General features: G+C 39.2%; 1 protein-coding gene across 2 annotated transcripts in view; it reads right to left on the bottom strand.

Moving 5' to 3' along the window:
- PLB1 (phospholipase B1) overlaps positions 1–20,081 on the bottom strand; it is an 87,457-nt gene that overhangs the window by 38,959 nt on the left and 28,417 nt on the right. For both annotated transcript variants that reach the window (XM_079297996.1, XM_079297995.1), the window contains 16 exons: positions 18,985–19,050; positions 15,207–15,269; positions 14,724–14,804; positions 13,249–13,315; positions 12,491–12,549; positions 11,377–11,450; positions 9,853–9,896; positions 8,906–9,014; positions 7,962–8,013; positions 5,963–6,043; positions 4,397–4,462; positions 3,621–3,721; positions 2,190–2,271; positions 1,470–1,574; positions 740–835; positions 209–280 (listed from right to left, as the gene is read on the bottom strand). In XM_079297996.1, coding sequence (XP_079154122.1) covers positions 209–280; positions 740–835; positions 1,470–1,574; positions 2,190–2,271; positions 3,621–3,721; positions 4,397–4,462; positions 5,963–6,043; positions 7,962–8,013; positions 8,906–9,014; positions 9,853–9,896; positions 11,377–11,450; positions 12,491–12,549; positions 13,249–13,315; positions 14,724–14,804; positions 15,207–15,269; positions 18,985–19,050 — 1,218 coding nt within the window. The remainder of the gene's footprint in view (positions 1–208; positions 281–739; positions 836–1,469; positions 1,575–2,189; positions 2,272–3,620; positions 3,722–4,396; positions 4,463–5,962; positions 6,044–7,961; positions 8,014–8,905; positions 9,015–9,852; positions 9,897–11,376; positions 11,451–12,490; positions 12,550–13,248; positions 13,316–14,723; positions 14,805–15,206; positions 15,270–18,984; positions 19,051–20,081) is intronic.

Below are 20,081 nucleotides of genomic sequence, written 5' to 3'. Positions count from 1 at the left end.
AAGCACCCTTGCCTTGTGTTTTGGCCAGCTGTGATGTGTGACCATGAGGAAGCTTCCATCATCTCCTGGGTGAGGGCTCATCTGCTCTTGGTGGCAGTGGCACAAACTGTGTATGGAGGAGCAGACCATGCCCACAGAGACAGAGCTCCAGGCACTGGGTAAAGGCTCACACAGACCCCCAGCATCTCCAGACACCCTTGTAACTCACCTCAGATGGACACCCCAGGACAATCTCATTTTCCATGTTCTGACTATCTGTCTTCTCCCCTACAGGCTCCAGCTGGGGGAAAAAGGGGATGCAGAGAGGAAAAGCAGATGAGTACCAGAGAGCAATGGTTGATGCTGTGCTGCCAGTCACTGGAAACCACCTCTGCAGCACAGCAAGACAACTGCAGGGCACTGCAGCAATGCTGGCAGCTGCCCCCATGCACTGTTTCTTTGTGTGCTGAGGAGGCTGATTCCCATGCACCTGGAATATGGCCTGCTGATCAATGTATCTGGCAGGCATCATCTTCCTGAGAGACAGAGCCTTGACATGCCCAGCTTGAATATACCCCGAGATTTACTGATAAGACTGGTTTAACAATTCAGGTAACCTTTCTTCATATGATCACCCTTGTCCTTTGTAAACACAATTCAGAAGAGATATGGCTACCTAGTAGATCTTTGGGGGCTTTTTGCTGCCAAGGGTAGGATGAAGTCAACAAGGAGAGACCAACACAGCCTTTAAAAATCTTACCATGTTATTCCACAAAGCACGTGCAGCCTGAGAATGAGCCTTTTGGCTGAAGTGGAAACAATCTGGGGCAAAATATGAAGCATCTGGCAACCCCTCCTAGAAAATAAGATAGGTGCTATCACAGAGGTAACAAATATGCAACAAGATGTGCATTCTGTCTTCTCTCTTCCAGTGAGATAACCCAGCTGACTTACAAACAAAGTATCTGGAAAGGCCTCTAAGCCAAACAGAATTAAACCAGATCAGTGAAAGTGACTCAGAACTAAGAAGTCTTTAAACTCTCTTTAATATACCATTCCCAAAGAAATAAGGAATACAAATACAGAATACCTGGGCACAGATATCAATTGCGGTTTTTATTTCCCTTGAGATTTACACATTACAATACTTTGAAACATATGGGGTTTCATACCAAAGGTCACTTACCAAAGTACTGTAAAGGACTTGATGTACAGTGAATGTAGGGCAAATTCTTCCTGATGAAGATTTTGAACTAAAATATCTACTTCATGGCTGTCCAATTGCAGTGCCCCAAATCAAGGTCTGCATTCCTGTTGCCCACTATATCATATTCCATAAACATTTTATACAATTTTGGATTGCAACTGAATATAATAATTAATTACAATGCCAGGGAACTCGTAGCTACATTTACAGCTAAAACAATTTTGACAAGTCAGTGGCATTGCTCCAGGATTTAATGTAGGTGTGGTTTTCTTGTTAGTTTTACCTGTGTTTTTGGCATTTCCAAATTTGTCATAAATGGCTGCATAACCACTGTGAAATCATCCTTCGTGTCATACCTTCCACTCTCCACTAACTGGCGGGTTCTCTCCTAAAGAGTCAAAGAAAAGTTGTCATTGTTCCTTCTGTGCTTGGCTCATCAAGCTGTTCCATCCATTTACACATGACCCAGGGGCTGCCCCTCCCTCCTGCAGAAGCTCAGACATGACCATGGTTTTCAGCTTGTGCCAGGCAGCCAAGGCTGCCACCTTTTTGAGACACTCATCCTGGACTTCTTTGCAGAGAGGTAATCTGGGGATGACTGTCTGACTAGGACTGGCAGCCTGCTCAGGGATTAGGTTTTCTGTCAAGAAGATATCCTTCCAGAGCCACCAAAGTGTTTCTGGTTTGGCTGACATGCTGTGTCTGAAAACTTATTCCTGAGTTACCATATTGTTTGATTTTCAATAACATAACTGATCAAAAAACTGCTGGCTCTCTGACACATTCTATTTTCTATGTCTCTGTAACTATTATTCTTCTCATTTGTTTTGTTGGTTTAGTGAAACAGAATTGTAAAAATCCTGATCCTACTTTTTTTTAATCACAACTACAAATACATTATTAGCATGAGTGGAAACTGTCCCCCACTTTCAAATTAGCACACCTGGGATCCCTTGATCAACAGAAGGATCTTTAAACTTCTAACAAATGCAATGTGCCTTACCTGATACCTCCTGTTAAAGTAGACCAACTGCTTTAACTCATTGGAATTGTCCTTAGGTCTTATGACACAAGGGCACAGCATGCTGTGGGATAAGAGCACGGAACTGAGATTTGCTCTTTTTCTTCCCCCCTTGTTTCCCATCTGACAAACTTCAGGATTAAAAGCTGAGAGCTTAAAGAAGACCAATTAACAAAAGCCTTTACTTCCACAGTACATCTATATGAGAACAATACAAATCTAAATTTTGTTTTCAGAAGTTTCAGAAACATGGTAGGCAACATTAGTAGATACATCTTCTCTAAAGTTGTTTGCTACAGTCAGAAAAAAAAACAACTTTCAAGATCAAAATCCTCCTTTAGATTATTCTTCTACTCAGTAGAATGGCATTTATTATCCCACACAGGGTCTGTTTATCACCCTATAAACTTGGCATGCTGCCTGAGAGGCAAATGTTAAATTAATTGTGGTACCTGAAATGATGGGGAGAGATTGTGAGATCTCTTAAACTTAAAAGCTTTGCTAGCTATCCTTTGTCCAATGATTAGGGTCTTGAGATACCTGTGTACTCTAGCCAGTAACCTTTGTTAAAAATAAATAAATAAATAAATAAATTTTAAGAAAGAACTACAACTGGCTATTGGGAGCACCAGCACCCTGAGTTTCAAAATCAATTTTCCAGTGACATCCACGAGGAAGTGCTTAAATCACGGCAAGAGGGTTGCATCTCTGTCCCTCCTGGAAAACCCATGGCTGCCTACATTCATAGGACAAAGCTATTCACCCCATCTGTCCAGAAAAGCAGAGACTTTCTTTTCTGAAAACAAGCAAGTCCTGCCAGAAGCAACCCCAGGAGATAATGCTGAACCCTGTCTGAGTCACCAAAAGTCCACTCAGGCTGCAGACCTGACACCTCAGTAGTGGACTAACACTGATCTGGAAAGGATTGTTGAGCCATAAAGCATCAGGCGGCAAAATTAAGCGTCCAAAAACATCTGCTTGAGACACTAAATAGAGACAAAACTAATAATCAGCAATGAGATTACAGAGACTGAAAATTGCAGATGCAAGAGGGAGAGTTTTAAGTGCAGAAGAGTAAATCTGTAAATACAGCTAGGACACCTTGTGTCTTCTCTATTTTCACCAAAGAGTGCCCAGCTGAGCTTTCTCTGCTCTGGCTTGAATTCACTTCCAGGGTAAGTGCAGAGTCAAAAGTGGCACCTTCATAAGAAGCAATAACAACAGGATTCAGATACAGAGACAGCTTATTCTAAAGGCTGAAATCAAAATGTAGGTACATGCACATGAACAGAGAAAGATGCTTGGTAGCCTGAAATACTAGATCCTTTTCCCTTTAAGAAAAAAATGTCCCAAGAAGACATTGCAGCCTACTGTGAACAACAATGAGAGCTGTAACATAGATCATCTGCAAACCTCATAAGCAGTTTGATGCAGCCACTGTTTTTCAATGCATACAGCTCCCGAAGTCTTGTTATGGGAAGTATGGTCACCAGGTTCACATATGCCCGTGGAACCTGCCAAGAGAGCAAACAAATCTATAGCAAACTCCTGGAGCACAGAGGGCTGGTTTTGTCCCTGCACAGCCACAGCAGACCTAGGTAGCAGCCTGCTGATTCAAGCATCATGTATTATTTATAACACAGGTGTTCAAAGTACTTCCTCAATAATTAATTCCCCACACAAGCAGTACTAAATTACAGCCCCTGCCTGCACTACCTAATTCTGTTCTAAATGCTGACAGCTGGTCACTTGAAAATTGTGGCTTCAGAAAGGTCCAAACAAGTTGTTATAAGTGTCAGCAAGACCCAGACATCTGCTGAGTTTTCAAGTGTTCTCATCATTCTTTATGTGGAATATCAGAATCTCTCTCTCAATGACTTCAAAAATATACTTATTTGCAATTTAAAGAACAAGCAAATCATTTTCTGGTCAATTAATAATGTTTGTTCCACTTTGTTATAATATTTTTTTAATATTATTTGTCCACAGCACATCATCCTACTCCTTTGGAAAAAGACTTTTCCAGCCCTTTTTGCCTTTCACAAAGATTTTCCTGTGAACAAACACCTCTGAATACAGTAGTACTCTGCAGATGAAAGAAAGGAAATAAATTCTTAATTGATAATCAGTGACTGCCTTGCAAACAGAACAAAATCTCTGCTCCCACATACCAGAAAAGTTTGATTTACCTCTTTGTGAAGTAAGTCCAAAGCTATTTGTATATTGTAGGTGTAGTTTTCAGGAGAACGGTGTACCTGTTAAAGCAAGAGGGTTGAATTTTATTAGTTTACCCAGACAGGGACAAGAATGACTAGCTGGAGTCTCTCACAACAGTGCTTATGTTTATAACTCTTGGGTCAAAAGTAACAGTCATAGACAAAATGGTCCTGTCTCTGCTTTTCTTCCTTCTCATCACAGTTCTCTCACAGGCAAGAAAAGATCTAGCAGCCACTGGGTATCAGTGAGAAAATTCACAGAGTGTTATCAGACATCACAACAACCTCAATTCCCAGGCTTGTTTGGACTGGTCTTAAAAGCACAGCTAACATTACAGGGGCCATATATGGGAGAGAATAGTTTGTGGAAAAGTAAGTTTATTTCTGTTGTATGGAATATTAGAACATGTCTCCCAGATGCTCATTGCCTGCCACAAATAACTGGCAAAACTAATGTGTTTAGCTGGGAATTAAATGGCTTCATATAGTTGTCTTTCAGTGCTAAAATTTCCTTGTCCCATTTTAATGGTTTAAACACTCTAATTTTGTTGTCTGAAGTGATCCAACATTTATTTTTTCACTTGTGGGACTACAACAGTCACATAAACTTTCTTATGAGAAGTGCCTGTCTTATTTTCAGCCTTTTTCCTCTCTCATTTAATTTCAAGTAGAAGTTCATTGAGACCCCCCACCTGTCTACTCTATAGAAGCAGACAGCTCAGATCTCTTATTCATTTCCTAACTCACAGCTCACCAAGACTGCTGTGGTTGGCACTATTTGTACTTGTGCCACACGAAGATCACTGTGATCCTTGGATGCATGCATTCTCTCTTCTTTCCACCCACCCCAGTCATGTGAACAGGCACTTTGTGTTTGGGTTGACAGCAGGAGGTGGGAATGGTTGATTTGCTCCTTCCTTGTTCTATAACCAACTTATTGTGCTGCTTTGCTGTTCTTTCTGATCCAAAATTAATCATGAAGGATGAGTATGTGCCCAACTGCCTGTGAGTGGGTAACCCTCATCACTAAGAGAGGAGTCTGCCACAGCCTTTCACCCCCTTTACAACCACACATACCAAGGGCTAGATACTGAATGTAGGTTATATATATATATAATATATACTATATTACATGTAATTGAATTAGCATGAGCTGTGCTTACAACTTCTCCCATGGCACCGAAAGTATTATGAGAGTACCAAGTGAGACTTAGGAGTGCGACAAGGCAGAGAGGAATAAAAACACTTGGCATTTTATCTACAGGAGGTAAAGTGACTGTGCAACAAAAAGTTAACTTAGTTAGCAGCAAAACAAAGTCGCAACAATTATGTAATTTACAGGTGTTCTAAAGGTATCTCTAACATTATCAAAACATTATGCTGAGCACCCTGAAGGTCCCAGTACAGTTACATTCCAGAGCTGCACAATTAAGACCCACACTACTTCTGCCTCACCCACCGAGCTCCTCCCTCCTACCCCCTGCAATGCATGAAGACCCTGTGGCTCGACTGGCCCAGTTCATGCTGCAAGGAACTTACTGGATCCTCGCAGAAGTCACAGAGATCATTTCCTCCTATGAAAAGCGTTATGAGCTTCCAGTCATTCTGGAAATCTATTCTCTGCACAGAGAAGGAGATGGAACAGAAGTTTATCATTAAAAAAAAAGAAAAGGAGGGAGATGCCAGCAACATACTAAATACAGATTTTTCGGAGTACATGGCTATCATTCCTCAGGCATCCACAACAAAAACAAGTTTGTAGTCATGACTGAAGATGCAGAAACTGCTATGATCTAAATCAGATCTACAGTAACAATGGCATCATGGAAAACTATTTGCTTCAAAAAACTATTGCTCAAAATCAATATGTATGTTTTTCCTAGTAATACCTTGTGCATACAGAGTGACTCTTTCTACAGTCCTAGAAATACAACTTCATAACAAAAATTATGGTATGTGCTTTACTGTGTAATAAATAATGCAGCTATTCTGCTGGTAAACCCTGAGGGACAAAATATTTCAGAATTCTTGTGAGACAAACTGCAAGGAACATTGGGGCAATATTAACTCTAACAAGAATGGTAAGATATTACAGCACTTTTTGTTTTTGCAAGGATTTTGTAAAGGGATAGCTAAATCAAGGTAATTATGCTACAGTAAATAAACACCTTCTTAGCTGTGAGGAAAGGTTCAGATATGCTGAGAAGCATGTTGAGGATGTTATTCTCAATATTTTAATGCTTTAATTTTAGTGCAAAACACCAGTAAGAAAAGAACCAATAGTGCATCAGCCTCCAGTGGTTTAAAAACATCTTTATTCAAAGACAGGAGGCAACATATCCCCGCTAGTAAACATGCTGTTTAGTAGTTTGGTCTCAAAATGTTAAAAAATGAAAAAGAAGAGAAACTTCCTCCTGCACTCAACAAGTGTTTTAAAAAAACAGGGGTCAAAAGGATCTCTTTAATCAAAGACATATCATCTCTACTATAAGCATGATTTCTAGTTAGAAGGAACTTCACTAGTTATATAAAAACATTTATTACCTAAATAAAAGTTATTTCCATTAATTTCTGTTAACATTCTCAGGCAAATAAATTTGGCATAGTAGTGCTTAGAAGCTTTGAATGAAAACCATCCAACCCTTCACTGTTAGTTGCTGCTCCTTTTAATCTCATTCCAGATGCATCCATCAGATGGGAACCTTGTTTACAAGAAAGCGAACCAAGAAGGAAGGTACTGCAATATTTTTGCCAATATGTACACACCAGAGTATTTACACTAAACATGCACACAGATATCCTGAAGGCTTTTTGGCTGCTTTCCAGCTGCACAATTGGAAAGCCAAACTATTATAATGTAACTTAGGTCACTGATTGCATAGCACATTCCTCAAATTACAAATAGCAAGCATTCAAAGCACGAGCTGAGGTGAGAAATATGCAAGCAATCCTCAACCTAATGCATATTTTACAGACCATTAATCAAATAATTCCTAACAATAAACGTGTAAGTCAAAAATCAGCTGATGACCAGATGAAAGATGGGACTAATTTGTTTTTATAGAATACAAGTCCCTTCCTCACTTCACATGTTCCACCAATTTGCTACTTGAAAAGCTTGCCCTCAACATCCTAGCACATATAATTTTTGCTGGAAAAACCATGTGCTTATAATTATTAGTGCCACAGCAAAATCCTCATGGAGAAAAGGTTCTGTTATCTTACAGGGTTACACAGGTCAGAAGCAGAAGCAACAGAACTGCATTTACAGCTGCTTGCAGTAAAAATGATTATGAAAACGTTACAATTATCTAGGCTTGATAGTAACTATCACATGCTAGTACATATTAACATAAAACTAAGCTATAGATTATTTTGTGCTGACTCACAATCTGCACTGGGAAGCATTATGCTGTAGCCAGCTGTACCTACAGCTCTAAAGTTTGACATTCACTGCTGAGATCTGCTCTTGGTCTGTTAGAAACTAGTGATGCCATGTCACTTCACTCTAAAGACATTCATAACATGTTGAACTCACAGTATCATTCTTCATGAGGTCCACCAGTTTCCTAGCCTGCTCAGGAACACCCCTAAAAATAAAAAAAAATAAGATCATTAAGTAAATTAATAAAAATTTAAAGAAAGAATCCTTCACAGATAACAAGGCAAAGGAGGAAAGCTGACAAATGGACAAAAAAAACCCAAAAACCCCAGAGAAAGTCCAATATTCATTGAATGGAATATATGACATATCTAATAAAAGTTTTATTTTGAGACAGTGATGGAAAAAGAAAAAAAAAAGAGAAAATAATTAGCATCCAACAGGCATTGGGCTACTTGGCAAATGTTGCATAGTTACTCTTACAAACTGTATAGAAAATGCACTTTTCTCTTCCCACTATCAGACAGATGCTATCAACAGCCATAGCTCTGAAGTGTCTGTGCTCATACCAATGTTATTATATGGCCTCAAGGCACTAAAGTAGGTCTTATAAGAACTGTTACCAGTGGGAAAAAAATAGGATATGAATTGCACTGAAGATGGTGCATAGTGGTCTTTAGTTAACTCCCAGCTCTGGCAGATCAGGAATTAAACAATCCACAGTTTTCTCAGTCTCTACAAGAATTCTTGGTCCTGATGACAAGAGGGTTTGAATATACCTCCTATAAAGTGGACATATCTTCTGTCTGACTCACAACAGGACAGCTTTCTGAGTAGTGCTTGTAAAATGCTGTGGCTTTCTTGGCTGAAAATGCCACAGAAAGTATCACTTTTGTTGCATATTTATTTGACATAGAAATACTGCAAAGTCCTCATCACATTTCTTGGCTTTCATGCTGTAGTTAGGATAAAAAAAAAAACTTTGCCTATTGTACTTACTGTGCTCCTGCCAAAGTCAAAGGTTTGGGTCTTTTTTAGTCACAAGGAATTTTATAGAACAAAAATAAAATTTCTATTAAAATTAAAAGTTTTCCTCTTACTCTGAACGAGCCCCAGCCACAGCTTGGTTGAATGCAGCATTGGTGGAATCCTGTCTTCCAGTGCCAATGGAAAATCCTACCAAGAATGGGTTGAACTCACGAAGAATATCTGCAGAAAAGAGACAGAACCTTGAAATATGGCTTCCTGCAGCAGGTAATAAATGAGGCAATAAAGGTTAGACTTTAGTAGAAGACCATTGAAAAGCTTTAGGAGATAGCTATCAAAAAAAAAAAAAAAAAAATCATCCTTTCAGTATAATAAACATGGAGATTCATCACCATACAATCATTTCCCTGCCTTAAAGATTTCTGCATTTCATTAATTCAGATATCTCATGACCTAACACAACCATCTTGGCTAGCAATGCCATTTTTTGCCTGGCAAGCAAGGCTGGGTAACCATATACTCAGGCAGGAGAACCTCATGCCATCATGCTCTAACTGCAGACAGGTTGGAATCAAATCCTTTAGCCTGATGGCCCCAGATGTATTAACCCCAAAGACCCCAGATTCCCTTTTGGATCTTAGGTTACAAACCAGCCTTACAAACACCTCAGATCTAAAATGTCCTGACCTTTAAAAAGCATGTAAAATCTGATCTTGTAATGTGATTCTGCCCCTGTCTAAAACAACTTTCCCATACAGTCAAAATAGTTTCTTTAGGCTATGAGCTAAGATCACAAATTTTATACAGAACTATTACCAACAGAAGAACACTGAAACGACCAAAAACTAAAAATTACAAAATATATAATTAAGTCATGCACAGCCTATTACAGCCTGGTTGTTATGCAACATTTACTCAGCAGTGGACATTAAACACAAAGGGATTGCTTGAGTCTTGCTACAAATTTTAACCCTTTCCTCCTGTCTCCTTTAATAATAGCAGGTATTTGAATAATAAACATCACCACATATTTATCAAATTTACAGAAAATGTCACTTACTTGGTAGTGTCGTGACGGTGCTTATGTTTTCATTTCCACCACCACTGTCAAAAAGAAAGAACAGGAATAAAGTGCTATAAGGCAATGGACAAGGTAGGAGAGTGCCCCCTTTTGGGGTTACCACACATGTACAGAGTACATCGGTGGCTGTCCTGAGCCCACCCAGGCTCTGGGTGCCTGTCCTCCGGGGTCATCACATCACAGACACTCTCTGCTCCAGCAGAACAATCATATTAGAAGCCCTCTACAGCAGCTGTCCTTTCAGCTCTTTCATGTGTTTTGGCATCTGTTCAAACCCAGCTGAAAGAAATTAGATTTTTTTTCAAGGCTGTCACTTTTGCTACAATTGTACCCATTAAAATATTTATAGCTTCAATTTTTAGTTAAAAAAAAAAACAAACAACCAAAACAAAAAGTTCTAATAGAATATCTTTCAGAGTGATAAGTAAAATCAATACCTTTGGCCTTCCCCAATTAACATTTCATTCATCTGGAAGAATACTACTAGACTGGTGAAATTCACCATTATGTCTGTATTCTCTTTATTCTCCTTCATGCTGAAAAAAATACTAGTATAGTCATCAGGAAAATATGTCAATAGATTACTATTATAGATCAAAATATAAAATGTTTTACTTAGAATACCACTATAGTGTTCCTTTAATCTGGAACAGATTTTGAAGGGCACTAATACCATTTCTGGAAGTGCTTGAGGCCAAGCTGGATGGTGCTCTGAGCAGCCTGGTCTAGTGAAAAGTGTCCCTGCTCATGGCATGGGGTTGGAACCTGATGATCTTCAAGGTGCCTTCCAACCCAGGCCGTTCTATCATTCTGTGAACATCTTTAAACTTCTTCTAAAGTTGCAGTGACTTTAATTGGTAAAAAAATTATGAACAGAAGATTAGCCTGACAAGTTTGGTGTTAAATTATACAGGTGCAGATTAACAAGTGAGCATGATTGCCTTTCTCCAGAGTCTTTTTGAAGTGTCTAACACCGTGTCACATATGGAAAAATCTGTATTGACTTATAAATATTGATAAACTATTCTGTGTGATGTAAGCAATACTGAGAAAGGTTCAAGGAAAGAGATGCTGTATATGAAACAGCAGGAAAGATTTTTCTGTAGACCACCAATTTTAAATGAGACAAATGGGTGATGTGGTCCATACTGGGCAAGAGCAGGGGCAGAAATGCAGAATGAGCAAGTGATGCAATTGTGATGGAATTTAGAAAACTATGTTCCAGGGTCTCCTACAACTGTGAAATTGAAAACTACCTCCTTAACAAGGATCCCATTTTTCTGTGTAACCAGGTCTGTTCCAGCCATGCTACATTGTATTCCAGATAACCACTAGTTTGAGTATTTTCTTTATCATGAGTAACAGTACAGCCATGTGCCATCATGCAAAATGTGACATTGAATCCAGTTTCTACAAGCCTTCATTTGTTTAAAAAACAACTATATCAATCAAAACTGAAGAAAATGGATTCTTTCCCACTGGGGAAAAATTTCTGGGACTCACCTCCAAGAAAGACCTCGGTACTGAGTCAGGACATCCACAACATCATAGGGTCTGGATCCTGCCCCATTACCTGCCTGGAAGAAGAGTTCACCTTCAGAAAATAAACATTGCTACAGTAACTAGTTCTCTGACTAAGCCTAGAGAGAATAATTTAAAAAGACTATTAATGAAGGAAGCTATGTCATCTTCACAAAACAGAACAGATCCCTGTTCTCAAGAAGATCAAAGGCTGAAGGTATTTTAACTCCATTAATTACCCTCTTCTATCAACTTCATGATCAGATCAAGTGGGGGAAAATTACTTGAGAATGTTCAAAATACTCATACAAATTCTAAATTTACATAAGGAATAAGTAAGATAACAGTGGCCCTGAATTAATAATTTATTATAATGTTCCTCACATTAAAAAGTTGTACAGTGATTTTATATCTTTCCCAGTTGCCCTGAGGAAAAAGACTACATGATTTAATGTGATAATTAGCACAGAACATGTAGGAAACATGAATTATTATATGAGCAGTAAAGCAGTCACCACTGATTGGAAAACCACAACCAGTCTAGGGGTAATGAGCTTACATAGTACCAGATATAGTGTTAAAGAAATTCTCAAGGCAAGTTACACTCAACACATCTGACGTTCTATTGCAATTTTAATTATAGTTTATTTACTTAGTATGAATTACTATGGTTTTATAGGCTTTGGTATTATCATACACATACTTATCATATTATATAGACACACAGATATACATAATCAGCTGCAGAACTTTCTCTTCACTCTGCTTACTAATAGCTTGGGAGCTGCCAAAAGTCAGTAAAGAAAAGCAATTGTTGCAAGTCCACTCCAGCAGAATAGCTTTGCTGCTGCACAACCTAATCTTACATTCCTTCCTTGCATGGCACTCTCGTGGACTTTAAATGGGAACTGTGCCTTCAGATTAGACTCATGATCTGATAACCAATCAGCCAAGCTGGAGTACGGGAAAAAAATGTGGAAAACGTGTTTGGCTCACGTTTGGCCGTATGTTATTTCCCAGGTCAAAAAATGAGAAATTTCATTGCAAGTTTTTCATTGCTAGCTTTATCAATGGCTATCCAGTGATCTTTACTTACTGTGAGTGAATCTCCCAGGGCAGCAATCACCTGAATATCTGCTGGTTTCAAATTATGAACTGAAAAAAAATAATAAAAGTAGTATAAGGGAAAGAAAGAAAACTATAAATTTTGATGGTTATTAGAAGTTTTCCTCAGAATAAGCATAAGACAGTATTTTTAATATCTATGACAGCATCAGTTCAGGTTGACACAGACTGATAGGCACTAAATCAGAAATGATTCTTGGTACCATAGCTGGGCAGTAGCTACAGTGGCAAAGGAGGCAGCAAGATTCCAGTCTTGTATTTGTTCTTCCTCAAATTTCTTCAGCTGGCGAAAATGACAGAAAAGCAGGCACAGCTCTGGTGCCAGCACAGAAAGGATATTCAGAATCATTACAGATTCTGAGGAAAGACAAAACCTACCCAAGAAACTCTATATGGGTTTTTGCACTCCAGACTGCATTAACAAGAGCCCTCTACAGTTTTTTCATCCTGGAAATGAAGGACCTGACTGCCTCCTGTCTTTTCCACTGTCACTTCTTTGTTTGTACATGGAAGATGCAGCTGCATAAACTTTGATCACCCTTGAGGTAGTGATATATAGCACATCTTGCTGTACAACCACTCACATTGTTCTAAAAAGGCTGCTAAAAACCACAGTCAACAAACTTCACTTCTGCAAAGAAGAGAGTACCTCTCCAGAGTAAATCCAGTTCTATTCTCCTTCTGCCATCAAATGAAGTAGCAATATGACAAAAAGGCACAGTACTATACCTGAAACAGGAACTGTATCAGAGGGAGCCCGGTCAGGACAGGGAATATTTGTTCCATAACTCCTCTCCTGCAAAGACAGACAGGGCAAGACTTGACACCAGTCTCACTATACCAGAGAGTCACTATAAACCATTTACATCTCAGATTAATGAAATCCCCATGTACTTTGTATACAGCTGCCCAGCTCAGCCTGCCCTCAGCCCATGCCTTTTGAAGGCAGACACAAACTCAGCCTGCTCAGAAGTCCAGTCTTGTGCAGTCTTACAAGTACAAAACTCTCACCTACAGTGAGGCCAGTTGTTTTAAGACTCTGAGCCATGTTGTGCTCAGCTATGCAACACTTGGCATGCCCATAACCTTAACATGTTTTGCAAGAAACTGTTTGCACATCCCTGAAATATCCCAGCACAAAACCATATCTCTGTTAGCAGGACACGAACCTGCCTTCTCCATATACACTCCTGTATGTGCAACCAGGAATTTGCCCTCCTGGCTCTTTTGAGTTGCAGCCTACTGGCAGAAATGCCCCCAAAGTCCACTGTTAATGAAGGGCTGACCATCAATATACCAGAGCAAACAAGTCTCAAAGATGTGCTTTGGCTCCAAATCTCTCTGGAGAATTCCTTTAGTAGGCTAACTTGCTAAGGAAAAGATACTTGCATGTACATTGTTTTTTTAATTTTTAATTTAGCAAAACAATCACAAACATAACACGCTATCACTCCTTACGTCCCTAACACCTCCTACACTACAGCTATTTTCAAAAAACAAGAGTGGTAGGTACCACTGCCCCATGGTGAGGTCTGTAACCCCAAGTAACCAACATGTGATCTGAAATGCATATTTCAACTCCAGTAATGAACAGGCCATTTTATCTAGATGTGGTCTAGGCATTGTGTTCTAGGGCATGAAAATGAATATTATCAATTCACTCTGTTCCTGCTTGAGAACACCAAGTTCTGCTCAAAATCAGAGTACTCTGACTTAAACACAATCATGGGTCTTTTTCTCCACACATCTAATCTGAAACTATCTCACAAAAAAAAAAAAAAAAAAAAAAAATCCATATTCTTCAGTTTTACGATAGTGTAAACAAAACAAAATCAGGCCCACACAGCAGGTGGATCTAATCTAGTTTCTTCCATGGTAGGATTAAACAGCCCCATTTTCACTATCTTCTTATCCCAGGGAAAATAACATGTTTATCCAGATGTTTAACATAGGCTCTTACCAGTGAAGACAAGACTCATTTTAGGCTAGCTAAACACATCTACCTTACACTCTGCAGAACCCACCAAGGAGAGAATGTACTATTAAACACCTGACTATTTAGTCAAGCATGGAAGTAAAAAGCTGGACTTTTGCATTTAATTTTCCCAGGTAGTATTGTTTATTTAGGCTACAACACAACCTTACCCACCTGCCCCACTCCCTGGAATACACCCAATGCATTGATGCAAACAGTCCTACTATACCTGAGATGTTTCTTTGGTGTTTGATGTCCTCAGGGAAGATAAGTAGTTACTATTTCTATATGTAAACAAATACGGATTTTCCTGCAGAGAGAAGAGAGTATGTGTACCAGCACTAGTGGAAACACAGTCAGCTGACATTAAAGCCTTCTGGCTACATTTTCCAAGAGAAAATAATCTTTACAGTATTACTTTTTGACTGAACACTGCATTAGTGAAGTAAATCAGGTTAGACTTAAAAGTTAAGCTCTGGTCTGAAGCCCTGTCCTAGGTATGCTCTAGGCACAGCACCACTTCCTGCCTTAAATCTAACATCAAACAAAAAATAAAATTCTATTTCTTTGATATTTTAATTGCTGTTCAGAAGCTTTTGGATGCCAGTAACATTTTATCACTATCAAATTATTAAAGTCAGAGCTTAACTGCAAAAGCATATAAGATCCTGTTCTTAAATAAAATTACAGAATAACAAGGAAGCCCTTTTACCTGAGATGGACACTGGACAGTTTTTGTGACACCATAAGGCTGCTTCTGTCCAACTGGCTGCATCTGGAAAGGGAGAGAACAGAGGAATTGTACACATGCTGTGTGTGGGAAGGAAGGGAGAGCAGCAGCAATGCAAAGGCTCTAGTGCCTGAAGTTTTCCATCAGGGTCATATACATATATCTAAAGATATATATTTAAAAATTTATTTTGCTTATGATAAATATTTATCCATGCATAATATACCATATGTATACCTACAAAAGCAAGGAACTGAAAACAAGTCCTCTCACATGAGCAGACTGCCTTCCCATCATGACTACAACTTCCATCCAAACATTAACTTGGCTTTTGGGAATCCTGACTCTGTGTGTTGATTGTTTATCCTACCTTTCAGAACTGTTTCATTATCTACACTCTCACATGTTAGGCAACACCAAAAGGTGCTTTCCTACTCCATACAGAGGCTTAACAACATTTATGTTTGTTGGCTGGAGAGAGGATAATTGTAATGAAAAATTACAGAATTATTCGGAAAATAGGGGCAAATACCAAAAATAATCACTTCACCTGTACAGGCAGCTTGCTGAGTGCTAATTAAATTGCAATCACACACAGAGGAATTGGCTGAGGGTTTAGATCCCTCAGTGCATGTCTGCTCAGCTTGGCACCAGCAGCTGCCAGGACCAGCAGCCTACACAAGAAACAGGATGCAAGGGACTGAAAAATACAACAGCAGCAGGCTTGATGTCACCAATACACTCTGGGCAGGAATGCTATGTTCTATTTTGATTGTTCCATCAATGAAAACAACAGGACAATTCAGAGAAAAAGAGAAGAGGCTTACAGCGTTTATATTCTTTGAGAGAAACATTGGAAGAAACAGTCTGCTTTTTTGAGTGGGGGGATAGGAAGGAATAAAACAAATTTCCCCAAAATATGCACAATAATGAAGCTCAGAGGAAAGATATATTGGGAGACTTTCCCATTCTCCTATGATGAAACACAGGATAGGGTTGTGTTTTGTTTCTGTAATGCAAAAGAGTGCCAAAAGACAAGAAGCTCTTACTCTTATGAAGTTCTTTAAATACATGAATGGAGCTTTACCCTCAGATATATGTCCAGAGGAAAAATTGATTAATTTTAGCAAAAGCCTACGATCAGGCTCTCTGTGGTAAACATCAAAGCTGCCCAAGTTCACAGCCAGCCTCCCTCAGCTTTTCCAATGTCATTTATCTGACTGTTCTCTGGTGTGCTTAGCATATCAATTGCATGTCCAAGTCCTAGAGACTTAGAACTGTTTTGGTCACATATCCAGACCTGCCTAGGGCAAGTGCTTAGGACATGATGGCTCAGCTCCTTCTCAGTCAGGCTGAAGTGCAGCCCTAAGGCAAATTGCCACTAGATTTTCAAGGTTTTGCCCTTTGGCCAATAAACAGGTAATTATTTCAGGACAGAGGCTGATACCAAGCCTCTAAACAAGGTCAGGACAGGCTGGCAGAGAGCATGAGACGGTAAACCTGTGAATACAGTTTCGTTCTGCTATGTTTCCTGGTCCACAAGTCACAATCTTGATTTCCTATCAGCTCCTAACACTGGATTATGGGTTCTCTTTTAAATTTTAAAACAGTCAGCATAAACTGTTGACTGGATTTCCCAGCAGAACTGGAGAGACCTTTATCAGGTGAGGACATCTGCTAGTGCTTTTTATGCTGAATGCATCTTTCATATCTTCTTTTACATGATGATAGAATACAGGCAGGCAAGGCAATCACAGGCAGACAAAGAAGCAACCCCAAAAGGCCCCTTTCTGATGATTGCTAGCTGTACTCTGAAAAGTCCTCTTAATCAAGGAGAAGTCAGGAAAAAAAGATGGCAAAATGACTTGAGGGATATTCCTACAGTTTTCCTTCAAACCTGTGGTTTGACACATTTTGCTCCTCCTCCAGCTCACCTAGGCTGTTCCCTCACTAAAGGAATCACCTCACACTGAGAAAAAATACTGAAACAAAGAAAAGAAGTATTTGTCTCCTTTATGACTGTGTTTTGGCTCTGGTGGCTCCACAGCATGCTCACCACCCAAGTCTGGGTAACTGGCCCTGATATAGCCAGCTTTACAAGCACAGTTTTGTTTTGCTTATGGATTTTCATCTATGCAATTTCCACAAAATGCTCCTGGGCAATCAGTGACAGGAAGAGAGTAACATGCCTTAGAATGGGTTGCTCAAGGAGCAACAGAGCACAGGAGGACAAATAAAGTCTTTGCAGAAAAGGCTTAGAGACAGAAGAATGAAATGGAGGGCATCTATTTTATGATGGAAAAACTGATGTCATGTCATCACAAGGAATATCACAGATAACAACAAAGGAGATAAATGGACCCAGCATGGTTGATCCAAGGTTACCACTGCAACAGTCCATCAATTTTTAACTCATTGGCTCCTACTAACTAACTAAAGTCACATTAACTTTAACTAAAAGATAACATATTTTCTTAAAGTCATTGTACTATTCTTCTAGATATATTGTCTAGTGGAATAGAAGCCTCTTTCTGCAAATTCTGTTTCTTTAAATGATCACAGGTATAACAGCATTACTACTGCTTGAACTAGCATGTAAGAAAATAAGAACATATCAATATGTATGAATTAATTTTTAAACGGGGTTTATGAAAAGGTTGTTACAGTACAGACTTTTTTTCCTTCATGCTTAGGATAATTTGGACAGACACAGGAATAGTAGATACTCTCCAAAGAAAATCTTATTAACACATGGACTGAAAACAAGAAAAAAGTATTTTATATTTTATCTAACTTAATTGGCCATTGAACATTCTTTTTTATTAAAAAAGAGATTGTATGTGTTACTAGAAAAAGAAACAGGAAATGTTGAAAACTTCTAAAAAGAAACAGTAAAACCAACATTTTACCTAGAACAATGCATGTAAGAGCATATCCAAACAGTAGCACCCTGCTTAGCTCTGTTGAGTCCAAACCCACATACCTGCTTTTTTTGCCTCATTCATATTGAAAAGCAACTCACATTTCTTCACTTGCCCCTAAAATCAATTTTAAACTGCAAACTTCTCCAGTTGTACATGCCTCCACTCAGTCTCACTCACAAATGTTCTGTGTCAGCAGCTCAAGCCTGCAGCAGGAAACAGCTCCCTACAGAACTGGTCATGGTGTTCAAGGTCAAGTGGGTCATCAAGTTCCACTCTCCCACTTTCCTTAGCTGGGTAGGACATCCAACTCTAAAGGACATAACAAGAGCTCTTCAAGGCTGTCTATCATCTTTTCACGTGAGAAACAGCAGCACAAAGATGATGGTCAAGGAGGAGACAGTGCTATAAGATTCATTAGTAAAGAATGGTGGGGGATGCAGGATAGAGGACAGAGTAGGCAGGAGTGTAATTGCTAATCTCAGGTTAGGACAAACCTCAGTCATCCTGTGCTGCACTGTCAAAGAGGTAAGATTAGCAAAAGCAGGATCTGTCACAGCTCATTTACTCCAGGAGGCTTCCCAAAGGGCTACTCTGAAAACCTTTCTAAAAAGTTCTTAGTAGAAAGCAGCAGCAGAGTGAGATTTGTCTTGAAAGTGTAGGGCATTTAACATTATTCAAGAGCAGCCTCCCTGCACAGCTGAGGATAGCAGTCCTGGGATAATTCTTGTATTCTTCCTTCCCCTGCTTCTTTGTTACTCAAAGCCTGGCTTGTGCAGCGTGGCTACCAGGTGACCAGGCCAAGTTCAGCAAGAAACAATCTTTGTGGTACTGCTTACCATGTTGTTCCATAGGCCCACAGCCATGAAAATATAATCCTCTACTTGTGTCTTTGATGTGGTGCCCTGAAAGAGAAAATACTTTGAGCATCATAAAATAATTAAGAGTATGGAAAGATTAGATATTCAGTCACAAAAGTTCTCAATCTATAAAATTATATTCATACCCACAAGAAAATCAATCTTTGGTATTCTCATTAAGCCACCTGCCAGTGACCCCAGTTACTACTGGTGTGTCAAGATAGAAAGATGCTGGTTTTGTAAATGATTGTTGCACATCAACAGGACAAGAAGAGCAGAGCAACAGCACAGCATGATCACAATAGTGACATACAGCAGAGCAGGAAGACATAGATGTGAACACATGAATCATTTGGAATAAACAACAGTTCTTCTAGTGTACACATGCATTTAAAGAGTAGAAACGTGCAGAATTTGTCTTAAGAGGGCATGCTGAATTTTAAATTGAATGTAACTGTTGGAAGAGTTTGGAAGGTTACACATTGTGGCCTGCAGGCATACCACAAATCAGTAGAAATAAAGAATCTGCCCATGACACATGATGGTATTTAAAGAAATAATAGATCAAATTATTGGCAGAAGAAGTAATGCCATGAAAGTTAGAAGTCTGCTATTTCCATATGGACCAGCCATCTACAAAAAAAAGCTTGGCAAAAGATAACCCTAGCAGCATCAAGAAGATTTTGCAATGTAGCAAACCTTTACTTTTCCGAAAGAAAAATTTCTTCTCCCAGTTCTCTTTGTTCTGATACTGAGCTGAGGGGAGCAATGGAATTACCTCCAATTCATGGAGCTATCATGATGCTCAAAAACCCAGGCATGAGTCACTACCAACCTATTTTATAAAACAACCATCTCACATGATAGATTTTGATACCTCACTCCAAACGAGCCATTCTCTAGAAAGTAATGTTCTCCCTCTTCATTGCCAGATCTTAGATAACCTTGACCTTTCAACTTCCCTTTATAGATCACTTATGTCAAAACCATGCCTAACATCCTAGGCAATCCCATCTTCATTCCCTACTGCCTACACCAGAAAAAATGTCTGAATTCCCAGACCCATAGCAGGGAAA

Source organism: Erithacus rubecula, assembly GCF_903797595.1.
Source record: "Erithacus rubecula genome assembly, chromosome: 2".
Lineage (NCBI taxonomy): Eukaryota > Metazoa > Chordata > Aves > Passeriformes > Muscicapidae > Erithacus > Erithacus rubecula.
Note: the sequence above shows the minus strand (reverse complement) of the source record. Positions and strands in the feature narration are given on the sequence as shown.